Source organism: Haliotis asinina, chromosome 5 (assembly GCF_037392515.1).
Source record: "Haliotis asinina isolate JCU_RB_2024 chromosome 5, JCU_Hal_asi_v2, whole genome shotgun sequence".
Classification (NCBI taxonomy): domain Eukaryota; kingdom Metazoa; phylum Mollusca; class Gastropoda; order Lepetellida; family Haliotidae; genus Haliotis; species Haliotis asinina.
Window position 1 is genome coordinate 8509376 of NC_090284.1, and position 18272 is coordinate 8527647.

At 40.0% G+C, this 18272-nt stretch overlaps 1 protein-coding gene across 1 annotated transcript in view; it reads left to right on the plus strand.

Annotated features, from left to right (window-relative positions):
- Positions 1–1726: 1726 nt before the first annotated feature.
- Positions 1727–18272, plus strand: part of LOC137284599 (uncharacterized) — a 31304-nt gene continuing 14758 nt past the window's right edge. Inside the window, exons 1-2 of the mRNA XM_067816481.1 lie at positions 1727–2341; positions 16369–16488. Of these exons, the coding sequence (XP_067672582.1) occupies positions 2047–2341; positions 16369–16488 (415 nt within the window). The 5' untranslated portion in view covers positions 1727–2046. The remainder of the gene's footprint in view (positions 2342–16368; positions 16489–18272) is intronic.

Below are 18272 nucleotides of genomic sequence, written 5' to 3' on the forward strand. Positions count from 1 at the left end.
CAGGATAACGCCAGACCTCATACGGCCAATTTAAGAATGAATTTCCTCAGGAACGCTGGCATCAATATCATGGAGTGGCCTTCAAGATCTCCCGACCTCAAGAGCATTTGTGGGGTTGTGTTAGGCAGGCGGTTCCGTCACGTAGGGAACCCTCCACAGAACTTGCAGGAGCTTGGTGCCATGTTGGTACAAATATGGCGGCGCATTCCCCAAGTTGTGTTCAGACGCATCATCCAATCCGTGAGGAGACATGGATTGTGTATCGCATTTGTGAACGCCTATGGAGGACACACCCGATATTGACATGATTTCATTAAGTTTCATTCAGTTTTTGACCATGGCCATTGTAGTCGCATTTCCGGTGGAAGCGATTCCATGACAAACATGATCTGTGTGCTATAGCATCTTTAATGACAATAGTATTGAATACAACCGTTATTGCAAACCCATTTTCCAAAATGTTCAAATTATTGACTTTGAAACGAGTGTAAAATTTTTATTTTTGTTGAGTTTATATCGGCTTACATTTTCCTCTCACTAGAGATAGAGCGCTAATAATACATGGATCGTGGTTCTATTAACTGAAACTGATCGCTCGATTTCAAAACAACATCCCTACTTAATTACTTGATATCCTTGAAGTCGTTCAAACGCGTGCCATGAAAACCGGATATCCTGTGTTACAGTTTGTTGGTGGGTCACGTGATCATCTTCTGCGTCATCACTTAATTATTTGAAAGTTATATAGTTGGGGATTGAGCTCATTGGACCTCAATATTGTTTATACACTAGTTATAAACTACAATGGAAGTCATATCAACATTGTTGTATTCAAGATAATAATTCACCGCAATCAATGCATCGTGCCTGAAGTTAATCAGTGACTGTCCTTCATCAAAGACAAAGGTGACCTTGCCATGACAGCAAAGTAATGGATGCAGTTCCTAATGGTAGATAGATGTGAATAAGATCCGCTGATAACCATATAAACAGATTAAAGAGTCAAAGGTCAAGGACTTCTAACTATATTTGTTTGTCCCTTTCGTCGGAGAGGGACCAGCCTATTAGATATTCACCTCCATTTCATAACGAAGAGGTTGGTATCCTTAAACGATGTACTAACGCAGACTTCTCATTAAAAACATCATTTTCCAGTTTCAAATACTGTAGGGATATTGTTTTCTGTATTCGTGTTTAGGAAGGTGCCATAAAAACCACAGGTCTGAGAAGTTCTGCCGAACCAAGCATTGAAGTCGAATCTGCAATTCGAACCGACGCTTGTAAGACTTTGGATCTCCTAAGGGTGGCCCAAAAACTCCTTCCGCGACTGGGTGCTTTATCCCCAGCTGGTGACATAAAAATCATTCAGATGATTCAAACGCCATTTAATAAATGGCAACATCATATTTAGCACCAGTAAATTTAGTCAGAGGGTCCTGTTCATCAACTATCTCTCCTACCCACAGGGACCGACCAACACTCAGACTGTTTCACACACACGGAAGACTGCTGTCCTTGCAGTTCCCGGCAGCCAACGCACGTCGTGCCAAATTAAAGACAAAATGCCACAACGCAGCCAGGTAGAAACAATCGATGCCTGTTTGATGAAAGGTATGCTTTGCCGGCTCTTGCTGCCATAGAAACATGCCCGATATAACGCGGCGACAAGCCACTTCGCAATAGTGTTATACGCCCGGGATCGTTGTTGTGAACAGATTGTCTCCAACAGGACGGGACGAGTCGTGGAGGTTGTTGGACGTTGTCGGTGTTTGAGACACCTATAGATGTGGGAATCACCAGACTGGAAACAGTACGAGAGGGGACTTTCATTCTCTCTCCCGGGTGCTCTCTCCAGCATGACGTGGAACTACTGGATAAATATTTAACCATTCATAACCGACTTGAACTCTCTCACGTAAAGGGTCGCTCGTGACACGAATAATAAGTGTTGTAGGCACGGCCTAGGGACTATCGGGAAGACGGGAAGCTAGTATCACGATACTCTTGGACACCGCTACAGTCTGGTGACTCGTACGATGCTATACGATGATGGCTTCGCCGTTGATAATTCTCATGGCGAATGCCCTCTTCTTTGGAGCCCTGTCCGCCATGATGATTATGATAGCGGTGTCCGTGGACGCCTGGCAGAGCTACAAGTTTGACCAAACCGTCTTGAAGTCTCTGAACGCTAGTCTGGATACTTACACTATCCTCCAGTTGACCAACACAACGCCAATATACAAGGTTTTAGTTCAGAAGGATCCTCAGTCTAATGCCACAAAAGACTATTACCTCCATGGCTCTTACACGGGCCTGTGGCGACTTTGTGACGACATGACAGGTAGGTCGTTCGCCATTCGTAAACGGGACAATGTTCCTAAAATCGCTCACAATTGTAGCATTCATGTTTCAAGACCCCATATGTCTAGAAGACATTAAGGAATCTAGTATCCATATACCAAACCGTTCAACGTTTCGAAGAACATCCTTACTCCATTCACCTGGGGTAAGGAGTAAGGATATACCCCTAAACGTTGTGTTCTTCAAAACAAAGAAACTGACATCCATAAATCTATTTTCTGTTTGTGTATGACTTCCATGTGCCAAGGGGCTAACCAATTCCCCATAGCATTTTCAAACTTGGTGGATATTTGTTGTTGAATATTCAAGTTACATTGTGTACCAGTGCAAAGTTAAATGTCACGCGCATAGACACACACACACACACACACACACACACACACACACACACACACACACAAACACAAACAAACACAAACACAGAGTGAGAGGGACACAGATTGACACACACACGCACTTAAATAGTATATACCAAGTGGCTGCTTGACAAATCGTTATTACTATTTGTTTTTCCAAGTCTATTCTATTAGGACAACGCTTAGATCGCTACACATTTTAAACCTGTTGTAGGAATAATTGCCTGTACACGACTTAGGAAACATTACATAACAGTACGACACCTGACAGATGGAATCCCCAGAGGTATTATCTAACGTAACGTCATTTGACGTCAGGGCGGCACACGAATTGTCAACTCATTTGTTCTATCATTTCCGAAGGCCTTGCCTAAAGCATACATCACGTCCCGTCAATTCCCCATCGGTTAATTACGTTGCTGCTATTGATGCTGCTGAAGCTAGCTTTGCATTTACATTCCTGTGACGTAGTAATGGAGATTTGAAGTAAAATGTCACCGTACCTTGTTCACTTATTCACGCCTTATTTTAGTGTTAAAAAGGGAATATTTCAGTTTACCACGTATCTGTAAATATATTGTCAACACAGACATCATGCATAGTTGCCTTGAACATATTTTATACAATGATCCTAGTTTGGATTCAATCTTAAGTTAAATTCCTCCCACCCTCAAAATACTGAAATGTATACTTTAACAAAAAGAGGAAAGATGACGTTTCTGATTGTAACACGATGTGTTCGGTTTGTACTGGCAGTACTGTACATGTGTACGATCCTTATAGAAACTATAGATTCACCTTTTGAACAGGATTTACTTCTAGTTACTTCTATATTGTGAAAGTGATTACAACCCTGGAAAAAATATGAAGTTAAGGATTCACTTGAAGGATGTCAGGTAACTGTCAGAATACACACTATAATTAATCTTTGACACGATGCTGTCCGTAACTGTGTTCTATCCTGGGAATTCGAAGCATTTATTGATTCTCTGAATATTAATAATAATATTATTATAAATTAGTTTGATTCCACTTATTTTGATTTTGTGAACATCTGGTATTAGACGGTGATTCATAAACCAAATGCATTCGATATTTTCGGAATAGCACAGCTGCCTCTGCTTTGAGTACAGATTTATTGTGACTGTGGAAAAGGATTTTGTTGCTTAAACTAGTATTTTTACAAACACTGTCGATATTTTGTCACCATAGCATTTGTGACTCTTTTAGTTATGTATAGTGCTGTTATTTTATTAGATGTAAAATAGTTTTCATGACTTGATTTGATGGAATATTCCATTACCTGAAAGTATTGTTTCATGTTTCGATTCGATACCAATTGTATGAATAAGGTCGGCGTTGTAGCTAGCTGAATCTGGAGCTGAAAGGTATGTAAAATATTATTGATATCTCTACATGTTTGGCCATAAGATATCGTCTTGTCTGTCAACAAAAGCAGTGACTACACTATTGTAGCAGTGGATTGTCTGATCAACAGGGGGTTGCTATACAGTCAAACGAAAACCTTTGTGTTCATTGTGAATGATGATGAATGATGTTACCAGAAAGACCTTTTTCTTACACCTTTTGCAAACATATCTGAACTGACCACATAGTATTGATTGGTCAAGTTACGCTGTGCTAGAAACACCATCATATGAAAATCTATCTGTTTAGAAAAGGACAGTTAGTACAAGGGACTGACCTTATGGTGTGGATTCTTTTCTTTGTGGAATCAAACTATGTAGCCTTTTAACCAACTTTACAGTGAGCACATGGAGGGCAATTCAGTGACACAAATGATGCCTCATGCATATTTGTAAGATTGACTTGAACCGTATAATCCTGTTTCTTGCAAGTAAGTCACTGCCATGCCTTTGTGACGCATGCCACGAGGACCGGATACGTACGTCACCTTTTCGCGAACACCTGGTGTTATGTATTTATAGTTCTTACTCAAATGCCCATGATACAGTCAAAATCACACAATGCTTTCATAAGAGATGCTGGATGGTTAAGGAAATATTTTTGCTGCTTTCATTTCTAGACTTATATACCATATAGCCATACTGTTGCGTTATATAGCCCTAACAGATATAACCTTCGCTATAAAAATAGTTATGATTTATGGTTTGACGTATTTTTCTCTTTCGCTTAAATGCTTAATTAAACGGGATTAAATAAGATTTTACCAAAATAACAATTGTTGTCTAAAAGGTATTAGATAGTAAAAAAGCGAAACATTCCAACCCTCGATACAAAACGTCATCGTCAAAACCTACTTGTTTGTTAGCCAGTATCAGACATGGCTGTAGTCTCTTTCGCTTGATAATGTAAGTGACATTTGCAATTAGTAGTGAAATATGCAATACCATGTTCGAATGAGTGAATGGCTATGGTTCTACGCCGCTTTCAAGCAACACCCCAAGAATGTCTCGGCGGGATAAACCAAAAATGGGCATCACATATTGTAGCCAGTATCTGACTTGATAATGATAATACGTTTGCCAGCACCATACCTCGCTCGTGCGTCTTATCAAAGTGGAAAACATCTAAGAAATACAATACTCCGGGACACTCTCCCACTTTATACTGACATGCCTTCATAACCGCACTTGAAGGTCCTGGTTAGAATAGCGATCATTTACAGATATATAGTTGCAATATTGCTGAGTGCGGCGTAACATAAGCCCACTCACCCGTAAACGTGCGTGAAATAAACCAATTCTCTCACGGATACTCTCAAGGTCCAGCCACGGAAAGTTAGGATCGTGTGTTCAAAATGAGAGTCGACTAATACCACTATCGATAACGATTCGTGAAACCGTCTCTATCAGCACCTCTTGTCATATCATATCCAGTGGTGTTAACGGTAAATTCTTGCATCTGCCAGATTGGTTTCCACTGTTTTGCCAAACAAATGTTGTGATGCACATTTGCATAAGTTCGTTGCCATCCAGAGATGAAACATCACTCCCACGTCATGACTGTTGTTCACGTTGCGAACGCGAGTATGTTGGACTTTTTCAATTATTTTGAAAGTATTGCGGTGTAGCTGAAAAATATGAAAAATGTATAGTATATCCAGTTTGAGACCCGCGAACATCAGGGTTAGAATTGATCTTCAGTAACCCATGCTAGTCTTGAAAAGCGACTAAATGGATCGGGTGGTCAGGCTTGATGGCTTGGTTGACACTTGTCATCGTTTCCCAATTGCGTAGATCGATGTTCATGTTGATTACTGATTTTCTGGTCTAGACTCGATTATTTACAGTTCGCCACCATATAGCTGGAATATCGCTGAGTGTGACGCTGAACAGCAAACTATGAAGGACAATAATGGATTTGGACCGGCAACACAGTCGACTGCCGTTTCTGCATGCATCAGAGTGACCATGTACTGCGTTGACGAAAGTGGACAAACCCAACCATGTTCAGTGATCAAGTAATCTCAACTCAAAGGGCTAACCCCATGTGAACCTAGAGCCGTCTAGTAGAGAACGATGACTCCATTTCGTTTCGTTGATTCAGACTCTGCAGGACAAGGAGCACAACAATGATTCAATTATCGCTGAAAGCAATATTAACATCTGGCTGTGGCCATCTGACTGGAGAAGAAAAGAACGTGTCTCGTCAGTCTGATAGGTTATGCCTTTTGACTTTCACATTAAGTGACAAAACCCTTCCGACATCAAGTTTTGACTACAAGAAGAACATGGGTTCTTTAATCACTGTACATGACCATGACACCTGTCAATCCTAGACGTTGATAACCATTGGGATGGTAAGACCGTTAGAGACAATTATTTCGTTATAACCTAACAGATTATTTCCCTCGCAGGATAATATGCCTGTTCAAAATGGATGCAGCGTTCTGAACGAACTGTCTAGCAAACATTATGAAAATCATAATGGTCTCTTTTGTTTCCTGTAAATGATACTGTAATCCGCGAGGATTAAACATCTTTACTAGAGGGTTCCAGATAATCCGGAATGTTCTGCAGAAAATGTGTGGATTTCGGAGTGAATTATGCATGCGATATCAGGCAACAAATACAGTTATTGTCAGCCATTGTCATTCTGTTTCATGTCCCTCGTGGACGGTATATATTATACTCAGTACGCGATTTAAAAGTTTCTATGCTTTTATGCCGGATCTCCAGTAACAGAATATATGCATGTCACGTTCTGTGTACTGCATTCATTACTGAACTGCCAAAACATCAGTGCCGTCATTGCCTTTGATCAGTGGCATGATTGATAGTACGTGTGTACTGACATGTAAGAAAACATGATATGTAGAACATGTGTCACAATGTGTTGCAGCAATTAATGCAAAATTAAATTGGAACTGAATTTGAGCATGAAAAGTGGAATGGTTCGTTCATCGACAGGCTGTTGCATTCAGTAAACGTCAATTGTAACAACAACTAGTAGTCCGATGGGGTTTAATATAGTGAGTCTGGACAACAATACGTTTCATAATAATTGTACAAAAAATCCGTTATCCGTCTACATGTATAGATGTTTATACATCAACACAGATCTGTATATATCTCAATATTTTGCGATATAATAATAATTTTACTGACCAGAAAAAGAAAGTATCGAAAAAATGAAATTTCATAAAAGTAAGCTTTCACGTTTATGTCCTCTGTTTAAAACCTTGACAAAAAGCCAGAGTTGCGGTTCTTTTGCTGTTCAGCATATATTGCGCACGACAAGTCTTTAAATGTGTCTGTTCTATAGTGATAAACAATGTTTGATCTTAACTTACAAATTCTGCAGAGGTGTCTTGTCTGCAAGCTCTCCAGTATATCGACATATTGACTGTTCGTGTCAAAGAATAATTCACATTCACAGAGATGTCTTTAGTGTAAGCTGATGTCCACGCTTCAAATAAGATAAAGTTATTCCCTTGTTGCTGGTGGTACCACCTTGATACAATACCACGTGATATTTCTAAGGTTCTTGGTGCTGTAAATTGGACAAACTAAATCGTACGACTATTTACTGTGTAGAACTAATTAGGGTTAGAGCTGATCTTCTGTAACCCATTCTTCAGACTTTTTTGGATCACTGGATCACTGGATCACCGGATTGACTGGTCCATACTCGATTACTAGTATTAACTGACCGCCGCCATATAGCTGGATTATTGCAGAGTGCGACGTTAAACAACAAACAGGCTGATATACTAAACATAATATGTCTTCTTAAATTCCGACGAGAGCGTTGTCAGATTCACTAGCAAGTAATGATGATAGCATGCGTTCTCCAAACGCTAGGCGTACCTGTCCCAATGGTGTCTCACGCAGGGGCAAATCAACAACCGTTCTGCAGTTTAGACATGAATGATATAGTATGACTACTGAGTTGGGAGTTTGGACACTTTCCAAGACATCCATTGAACGAAACATTATATATTTATTTGTATGACATGATCCGTTAGCGGCGGTTAATTAAAATTTGATATAAGAGAGATCTATGGTTAAACAAGTAACACCTATTTGTTGAATGATGTGGATCCCTGTAATCGATAACAGCATCAGTATTTGTACAAAACATGGTGCACTACTATATATGTGTTCCCTCTAATACCCACATCTTGCAATTGGTAAGACAGCCTATCGTGTAATATATTATTGAGTTATTTGTTATTATGCAAGGAAGCAGATTCTACTGCAGAAGCCCTTTGTTTGTGATATTGAACGCTTTCTAACAAAGTAAATACAGACATAATGGCCCTGGGTTCCTTTCATAAACCAAACTGAGACATATCAAGACAATATGGCGTAATCACACAATTTAGTGTAGTGTAGTGCAGTGCAGTGCAGTGCAGTGCAGTGCAGTGCAGTGCAGTGCAGTGCAGTGTAGTGTAGTGTAGTTTGAGCAGCAGAACTTTTAAAAATCTTTTAATAAAGTAGGTTAAAGCGAAACCGTTACAATTTCAAGGACCAGATTTCTCCCTTTTCCGCCCAGAGACTGAACAAACCTCACACGATATATATTGATTTTCTTTTCACGTGATTAAAAATAATACATGAGGAAAAATGGGATGTTTTCCATGAATAATATGTTCAATTGTTACCAGATCCGGGCCAAGAAATCTGTCTCTAAATTGTTATTCCAATTCCCTGCCTGTTAAACTATCCTACTAAACCGCATTATCGTTAATTATCCTGCTTCGTCTTTCACAGTACTAGGATTTGGACAAATCTGAAAGTATTGTCGCTAATATCTAAAGAAACATACCAGTGCCATGAGCATATACTAGTTATGTGCGCTATATAATATCCTGATCCTTTATCTGAGCGTGCAGAACCACATTTTACAGAAATAGTATATCGCCCACTCGCTTCCGTTGTTTTTCTTGAAAGAAAGTAATTGAGTCAATGAGTCAACCGTGACCGCTCCGTATGTTGTTGTCTCCACAGCGACGGATAAGAAGCTAAAATAAGTAGGAGGGTCAATGATCTGGTTCAGAGACTGATTGCAAGGTGGCGTGTCACAATAGCAGTTTCTGTGCAGCTGTGAATTTACTTCAGAACGTTACAGCATTACGGCAACGGCGTCAATGTCGTCTTAGACAGTTGGACGTTCTTTACCAGAGTCGGAATTCTTTGATTGCGTGTTCGAGTCTATATTCGAGTTTGTACTGCACTTGTTATCCCATTACAATATTCACGGTTTTCAGGAAGGGGATTAAGATCTTCGAACTGAGTTGAACTTCTTCCTTGATCAGATGGATAGACAATCTGCCAGGCAACCAAAGGTCGACGTTTGATCGGCATCTGCGTCATACCCAAAGCCACGAAAAATGGCACTTGTTATCACTCCTACAAGCGGGTACAAGGGTACAAGCAGGAGACAAGCACTGGCCGACCTGTTGTATACAGTCTCTGAATGTGGTTCCATGTTTTTATTGCGGTATGGTATTTTAGTGGACTGTCACTATAAACCCACCATTCGTCCAAACTGGTTACTGTGCGATAGGGCCGGTTGGGTAGCCTAGTGGTTAAGCGTTCGTTCGTCACGCCGAAGACCCGGCTAGTACGGCCAGTACGTCAATAGCTAAGTCACAGTAAGTAAGATAGCATCTAAAGTGTGCAAAATATTTTTCGATTGGAAATATCATTTAAGTTCCCAATCTTTTTTCATTTTCTTTCCAAAAACATTTTAAACTTTCCTTTGGTCCTGTGGATTAGATCAGGAAACAGACAAACGTATGAAAAGGAAATGAAAGTGAAACGGGCCATGTTGTCAATCGTTTCTAGGATAAACTGAAAGAAATAATGTGTTTATTTTCGTTTTCTCTATGTACAAAGGCACTTAGTGATAAATCCATATTATATGAAATCGAAATATACTTACAACTCATAAATTGAACACGTGTTCTTCTTTAAGTTTGAGATGTGTCAAAATGCTCATTATTATCTACAAGCACGTCTTAAATATCTAACATGACCTTCATAGCCAAAGAAAGTTTATTTTGTCAATACCGAGCCTTGTCAAAATAGCCAGGCATGTGAAGACGGGTTCTTCAGAGAAGATAATCACAGGGCTATCAAATCGATGCCTCATTTACTATAAGGTATCATCGATTTTGTGTGTTATAGTGGGGATATTATTGATTTGTGGTTTATTAGGGAGATAAGTACGGTGTATGACGGACATAGATCTCAGTGTGACACTAAGTTCATGTGTTCACTCATTACCAGTTGTTTCAAAACCTTGTGTCATCGCTGGTTCTCAGAGATCCTTTGACTGCTTGCGAGCATTATGGAATGGGCTAACAATCGATAGAGATTATTCTCTGGCATTGACGTCTTATTATATTGATTAGACTCCTTAATTCCCCCTGAAATATAGGCCGATGTACAAATGAGCTGACAGCCACACTGACCATCGCTTATAGCGAACCTGGGACTCAAACCGAAGATCATAAGAGACTTGCACGACTGAAAATCTCACAAATAATTGCAGCAATTTAGACTCCAGTGCCAACATTATCATTTATCTGCTTTTAGTATAGAGAATATTTACCGAAGATGGTATATATGTTTATAAAGTACAGCTGTTTCTGAAGTCACATAATACGTATGTATGAATACCTAGTACTACCAGTGCCTCGTGACGAATTGTCAGGTTTACGAATGTTGTTGAACTCCGCAATCAACAGTGGTTTAGTGGTTCTTGAAATTATGTTGACTAAACCAGACAAACTATTACCGCACAGCCACACCCGACATTCTGACACCGAACTTTGACTAGCACTTTGTCTCTGAAAAGAATAAATGGTTCCATTTAAACTGAAAAAGATCCATACGGAGTAGGATACTGGGATGAAGGTGAAAATGCAGTTCGAGAAGTGTGACAAAGATGGAACTTTCCAAAGCATGTTGATGCCACTTCGAGGACTGGGACTATTACAAATTAGAAACATTAAGAGATAAACACGCCACATGCATTCCGCCTTTACATTGTTCTGGTATCCATAGACATACTGATTCCATAAACTATCCACAGTAGAAATCTCTGTAGGGATTCCAGTAACGGAACACGTCTGATTTACAGTATGATACTAGGGGCACGTAACTCAGTCATCATCGTGCTCGAACCTCTAAATCGACACGACTAAGGATATTATAAACACAGTGCATGATATTACTATTAATCGTCATGGACAGAACATGACTGACGATTCCCACGTTTCTGACATGTGTGCACCGTACCCTTTTAATCAGCTCCATCTGTCTTAAACCTTTTGTAAGCATTAGTTCATCTTACTACCAGAGTCTAGACAAACGGTCAAAAGAGACTAGACAAACGGTCTCAGAAAGGGAAGCCGGCTTCTGTTTGTTTGCTTACAAAGACATCTTACGTACGCAGATAAAGGCCAAACATGATCATACTCGGCTAATACGATACGCCAGCTATGCAAGAATGTTAAGACACTGAATCATTACAACGGCGTTCGTCCGTCGGGGCAAGGCACTGTCGACAAGTCTCTAGTCGCCATGGCTGCAGTGCACGGTCATGATCTCAAGAACATCCTCCATAACTTGGCATCGTCACTTCCTCTTCCCAAATGGGGGCGACGGGTTAATGCGTTCGCTTGTCACGCCGAAGACCCGGGTTCGAATCCCCAATGGGTACAATGTGTGAAGCCCATTTCCCGCCGTGATATTGCTGGAATATTGCCAAAAGAGACAATACTCACACACTCTTCCAAAATTTGATTGAAATGCCATTAAGCATTATACAAATGGAAAGAATAGACGATCAGATATGGAGGAAATGTCACACCGATACAAGTGAGTTGAAGACAACACAGTATCGTTCGAAATTCTGAGTCCATAATAGTTAGCCACAAAATGTTTCAGCCACTCCTTGCCTACTACGTCCTGGTAAGACCTAGAAACCTCTAACGCCTGATAATCCCATGCCGTGTGAAGGAAGTATTTCGGTCTGCTGCAACGGTTCCACATCGACTTTACCATTGATTTTCTTCAATACCTTAGCCAGGTAGTTATCACGAGAGAGCGCATTCCAAGTTAGTAAATAGTAATTTGATTTGAGGAGGCAATGAATAATAGTTTTGCTTTATCATGGTTCATCGGGTTTATATCTGAAATGGTGCCTTTGATACATATTTGCTGACGAGCTTGGTTATGGTGAAGGCTCATACGTATTTGCTGACGAGCTTGGTTTTGGTGAACGCTCACTGATAGGACGTATAATAAGTGGTACTAGTATTTGGGATGCGAAATCATGAACAGAAATGCGATTGAGGTATCTGGTGATGAAGACAACGTTTGCACCTATTAGTTTCCTACATCATCGAACTGAAAGTAATCAACCTCGCATATCCTGAACAGTAATATTTTCCCTTCTGGCAAGTCCTGACATTGTTGCTCTTGCTCTACATGAGACAGGTGCAGACTATGTTTAACCGTCTTGCGACAGGAGGAGAATACACCGGCATTGCAGATGACGTCGATGAACAGGGGCCTGCATTTAAGCAAACGGTCAACACTCTCGCTAATGAGGAACTTTGTCTCGGTGCCATGTTGCTTGTTACTGTACCTTACCCGTTAAGATCCCGATTACAACTGATCCTCAGCAAAACAAACTTGTGTAAGAGATAAATGACGGAATTGGGTGGTTACCCTCGCCGATTTGGTTGACAAATTTCATCGTATCACTATTGCATAAATCGATGCTGATGTTGTACATTACTGAATTTCCTGGTTATATACAGCCATACAGGTGGAATGTTGCAGACTGCGCTGTTAAACAACAAACAAACAAAATGTAACTGTAACTGCGAAAATATATTTGCCAGGTGATTTATTCATTAACATTTTATGAACTGTTTTCTTTGGACTGCATATTTCACAAAACACTATGCCGTTCAAGGCGTCAATGCAAATGTGGTATTTGGACCTATCTGACAGCACACAGGCTCTGCTTTATGAGGTGTACCAAATAAAGCATTTTTCCTTCAGCTTCAATGTTAAATGCGAGCTGCGGTCTAGCCAGTGGTTGAAGTGTTCGCCAAAGACTCGAGTTCGATTCCTCATATTTCATTTCTTGTGTTACCCGACTTGATATTGCTGGGCTATTACCACACACGGCGTAAAGCCATACTCACTCGCTCGCTCACTTACTCTATCTTCAGCTGAGATATACATGCAGACAGGTTTGAAAGGAATTTAAATGGATGTTGAGAAGAATCTGTCCCAAAGCATCCACATCCCAATACTACCACACATTGTTAAAAAAAACCCTTATTCTCGAAACGTTCGTAGCCCTAAGAATTCGTAACTTTGGTCGTAGCCACTGTGTTAAGAATAGCCTTAAGAACTTCGTAGGGCTACGAACGTATCGAGAATAGCCAGCTTCTTATCTCCCTTGTTTAGGAAATCGGATAGCCTAGGGCATGCACGGAACAGAAACAACAGATAACGATCCTAATCACCTCCTTGTGTTTTTTTCCTGTAATGTCACTTTTAGGTCTAACTGAATAGTCCAGGAACTAGAGCACTATCTTTAAACAGCGAACAATAGACTCTATCTCTCTCTCTCTCATTCTCTCTCTCTCTCTCTCTCTCTCTCTCTCTCTCTCTGTGTGTGTGTGTGTGTGTGTGCGTGTGCGTATTCTTCAGCTTTATCCTCACTGTGCAGGTAGAGGAGTATGATTAGTGATGTTGTTGTTATTAAAGGGGTGGTCTAAAATCATAATCTTGGGAGAGATTCCAAACTGATAAAATACCAGACTGATAACTAATATCACACTGAGGGTGCTAAGCAAGCCTGGCAGGAAATGCTTCGCAAAACTGGCCGCAACCATCCCAATGTATATAGCTTTGTTCATGTTATCCGGAGCTGAACTGAGCCACATTTAGGTGACAACAATTCAGATTCTACATGGTGATAAGAAAACCCATAAGAAAAAACTGATTTTTAAAAAATGTTTGACACAAACTAATCCGTGCTGAATCCCAGCTTGTGGGGTAACGGGTGCCGACGACAAGGCGTTTCAGAAAAAGCTACATTCAAAAAAAGAAAAACGTTACTTGTACGTTTGTGGTGGATCGCTAAAACGCGTCATACAGGAAATGCACACGCATCATGAAATTTTGTATCTCCCTGAGCTGAAGCCTATGACTGTAGGCTTTAAAGGCCACATCAGTGATATTCAATATGAATTGTTTTAATCTACTATAGATGACAAGACGAAAAGACTGACTCTCATATGTGCTTGTGATATGATAGGACAGAAGTTTTATATAAAAATGTAGTTCAGCAGATATAAATGTACTACATGGACGATTATGTTAATGTATTTTGTTAATAACCGTGCCTTAATATAACTTCTATTACTAAGTGATTGTTTATATGCATTACTCATTAATGGGCTGAACCCTTACAGACAGGGGTAATTAGTATGCCAAAATGTGTGTAGTCAACCTGAAATGTGTTTGCTGTGAAAGTTTTGAGATGTGGCAGTTTGGGGAGGATACCGTTGAGAACGTTAAAATATCTTGAACCATAACGTTTCAAAATACAATGGTGAACGGAGGATGAAGGGGAAGGGGGTAAATGATGAAAGACGATACATCATCAATGATGCACACTTCATCTCGAATGCCTCAGCACCTCCTCCAGTTTACAGCCCCATATTTCATTGATTGGCATTACCTATATTCATTGGACACTCTGCACCACTCCTTTGGGGTAATAAAATTCTTACACGAAAACAGGAAATTAGAGTCTTGCTAAAACCTATATCGGCATTCTCTACAAGGATCCCTTTCACACAACGGCAACTACAACGTCTTCACTGGCGCCCCGACGTTGCAATGACGTCATTGACGGAGGTATCGATCGAAATGCCGCCGGAACATACCAAGCCGGTCTTATGAATCCCGCAAAACATTAATATGCCCCAGTGACGTAGTGTCCCGAGGATATCCGACTGAGTTAGAAGGAAAGCTACGAGGGAGGTAATTGAGCGAACAGGGAGTTTCAAGACAGCAAAAAAACGGAAACAATTATATGTCGGAAATCAATACCTTTGATAGCTTAATTATTGTCGTTCTTTTAAGACATAATAGGTACTTCCAATGATGATGTATTAGGACTGTACGTAAAAGGAAGGTTTGTGTACGTTGCCTGATTATTGTTCAGATTCGATATATTTTGCCCCTTATTATAAGGCTGTGGTTTGTACCTTGCATTGTATCGACACGGTTGCTAATACAACATGCCGAAATGTATTTGTTCTTGTTTCCAAGGGAGTATTTTCCACTCATTATAGACTTTTACTGCCTGCCTTCAGCTCAGAGGGGATTCCATAATGGATGAATTGCCATGGTAACCACAAACATAATATGGGAATAACGGTTTACGTTTTCTTCTAAAATGGCACTGCAGCTGAGAGACCGTATGACCTTTAGACTTGGGTATGTAGAACAGTAGGGCAAAGAATATAATAATAATTTCCTTTTTGTTTCGTTTTACCCCGACTCAAATAAGGTGTTGATATTTATCGTTAACCGACATTTGGCCGTCCGTTTTGTCAACTATCATATAAAGAATTGGTATCTACAACAGTTTAGTATGAGTCTTAGGTATGGTCTTTTGAACAGACTAGAGAATTCTTATCACATGTCTACAGTAACAAATATTTCTCACTGCGTTTTTTCGGGTTTTGTTTCAAAAGTGTCAGTGAATAAAGTCAATTACAGTCATTGAAATATATGTATTTTCTTGTGTTTTTTTCCTGTAATGTCCCTTTTAGGTCTAACTGAATAGTCCAGGAACTAGAGCACTATCTTTTAACAGCGAACAATAGACTCTATCTCTCTCTCTCTCTCTCTCTGTCTCTCTCTCTCTCTCTCTCTCTCTCTCTCTGTGTGTGTGTGTGCGTGCGTGTGCGTATTCTTCAGATTTATCCTCACTGTGCAGGTAGAGGATTAAAGTTATTAAAGTTCATTGAAAGTAGTAAACGCGTGTTTCAATCGTCAGTGTTCGAGATTGGTGTTCGCCTTAAACCAAAATCGTCTCTCTTTCTCTTACAATTTCCAATATTTGAAACCACAGTTTTACACCTATAGCACCACATATTCTTGTGTTCTTTCAGACGAAGACCGGACCATGATACCAGAATCTTATCGTTTTAACCCAACCAAATGTTTCACTTTCGTCACCGACTACAACGAGGACTCTAGCGTATTCACCAAGCCCGCCATGCAGATTGCACGTGAGTCACGAGACAATGTTCATTTCAGCGCCGATTATTGACAGCTGTCAGTTGTGTTTCGCAGCTGTCATCGATTCATATGGCTTCGTCAATGTTGACAATAGAAAACTAGTTATTATACCATGCTCGTCTGTAAATGACACTGATGACGTAGTACATGTCAAATATATATGGTCTTGTTGACAATATGTTTCGTGACATCTGACATCAGTGTATGAAATAACGCCATAATGAAACTTATTCTCAGCGATGACCTTCCATCTATATGCGGTTAACAATCCAGGTTCATTCCCCAATACTAATTTTATAAGTCACCTGTCTTAGTTCTTATAGCCTTAACGACAGACGCAGTATGGCTATTTCGTACATTTGCGATCAATGTTAATTTTTGTCTTATGCTACAGTGGCCAGTAGTCCAGGTTTGTCGTGAATGTCTGTGTTGATATCAGCCAATCCAGTCCCCGAACGTCCTGAGAACAACGACATGCATTCTTCCATGATGGAGTTAAAAATGTGATATTCCTTCGTCACCTTAGGCCCCGTCTTCTGTGACAACAATAGTGTGGGGATACAATATTGTAAATAAGTTTTCAGGAAAATACTGTTATCAATGTAGGATTTCACATGTTCCCTGGACACAGACAATGCTAAACTGAACCTGAAACTTAACGCGTGGTGCTATTTGTGTAACTGTAAACCAGACAATTCGTTATAATATATATACAAACAAATCTTGTTTGCACCCAGGTAACAAGACCATCGCTCCCTGTAGCATTGTGTTGATTGCAGTCGTTAAGATATTATCCCCAACTGAATACCCTCTTCGGCGTTTCAAAAAAGTTAGATACTCAGTTAAGGACAAAACTTGTGGATCTGAAACTAAATACCATTTATCAGTCTGTTCTCCGTTGATCGGTAAATATTACAACATTCATACGTTGCTTATATTGTTTATGTTACATTAACCGATTATTTGTCTTTTAACAGCGCCAACACGATCTCTGTGTAGTTATTAATATCGTTTCAACACATTCATTGTATTATACAATTTTAACCTTCTACTGATAATATAATATCAACATTTGCCTTATAATGAAGTCGTCCTGTGAATAAATATCATGTTCATCGTATTGTCGATAATATACAATTAACACTTCCCTTGGGCATAGCGACTGCATTGTGCATAGAATTCTAATGCCAGTGTATTTTGGTACTCTGTCCCACTTGGCATACATCACTAGTAATCTAGACTTACATGGTAAAAAGGGATGGACCAGGTATACGGCCATGCACGGATACCCCGCATTATATATTCATTCTGTTTTGATAAATGACCAGAGGCAAGTTACCAATAAAAGCTTCGTGTAGGAAATGACATCAACATCTCCATCACCGATTGTCGTCTCGAACTAAACGTATGTTTTCTCGCCCATGCAACCGACAACCAATCAGATGGACTCTTTTAAACAAGAGATGCAAAACTGCAACGTCGTACAGACGAGGGACTCGATACGTGTCAGTAGCAACTTATAATGCTATTCCAGGGGGAAAAATGTCACCTGAACATCAAGAGTAGACAAGTCAAGGGAAGTCTTAGTGTGCGCTTAGCTATGTTCCTGGGTGTACTTGAGGTGCATCACTCACGCCACTATAGTCACGTTTTCTTCAAACATGGAAGAATGACTTTGATTGAATGATTGACTCGGCGGTAACTGTCAAGGGCAGCACACAAATGTCCAAATGTATTCATTCATTTACAAAATATACGACTGTTACAGAAAATT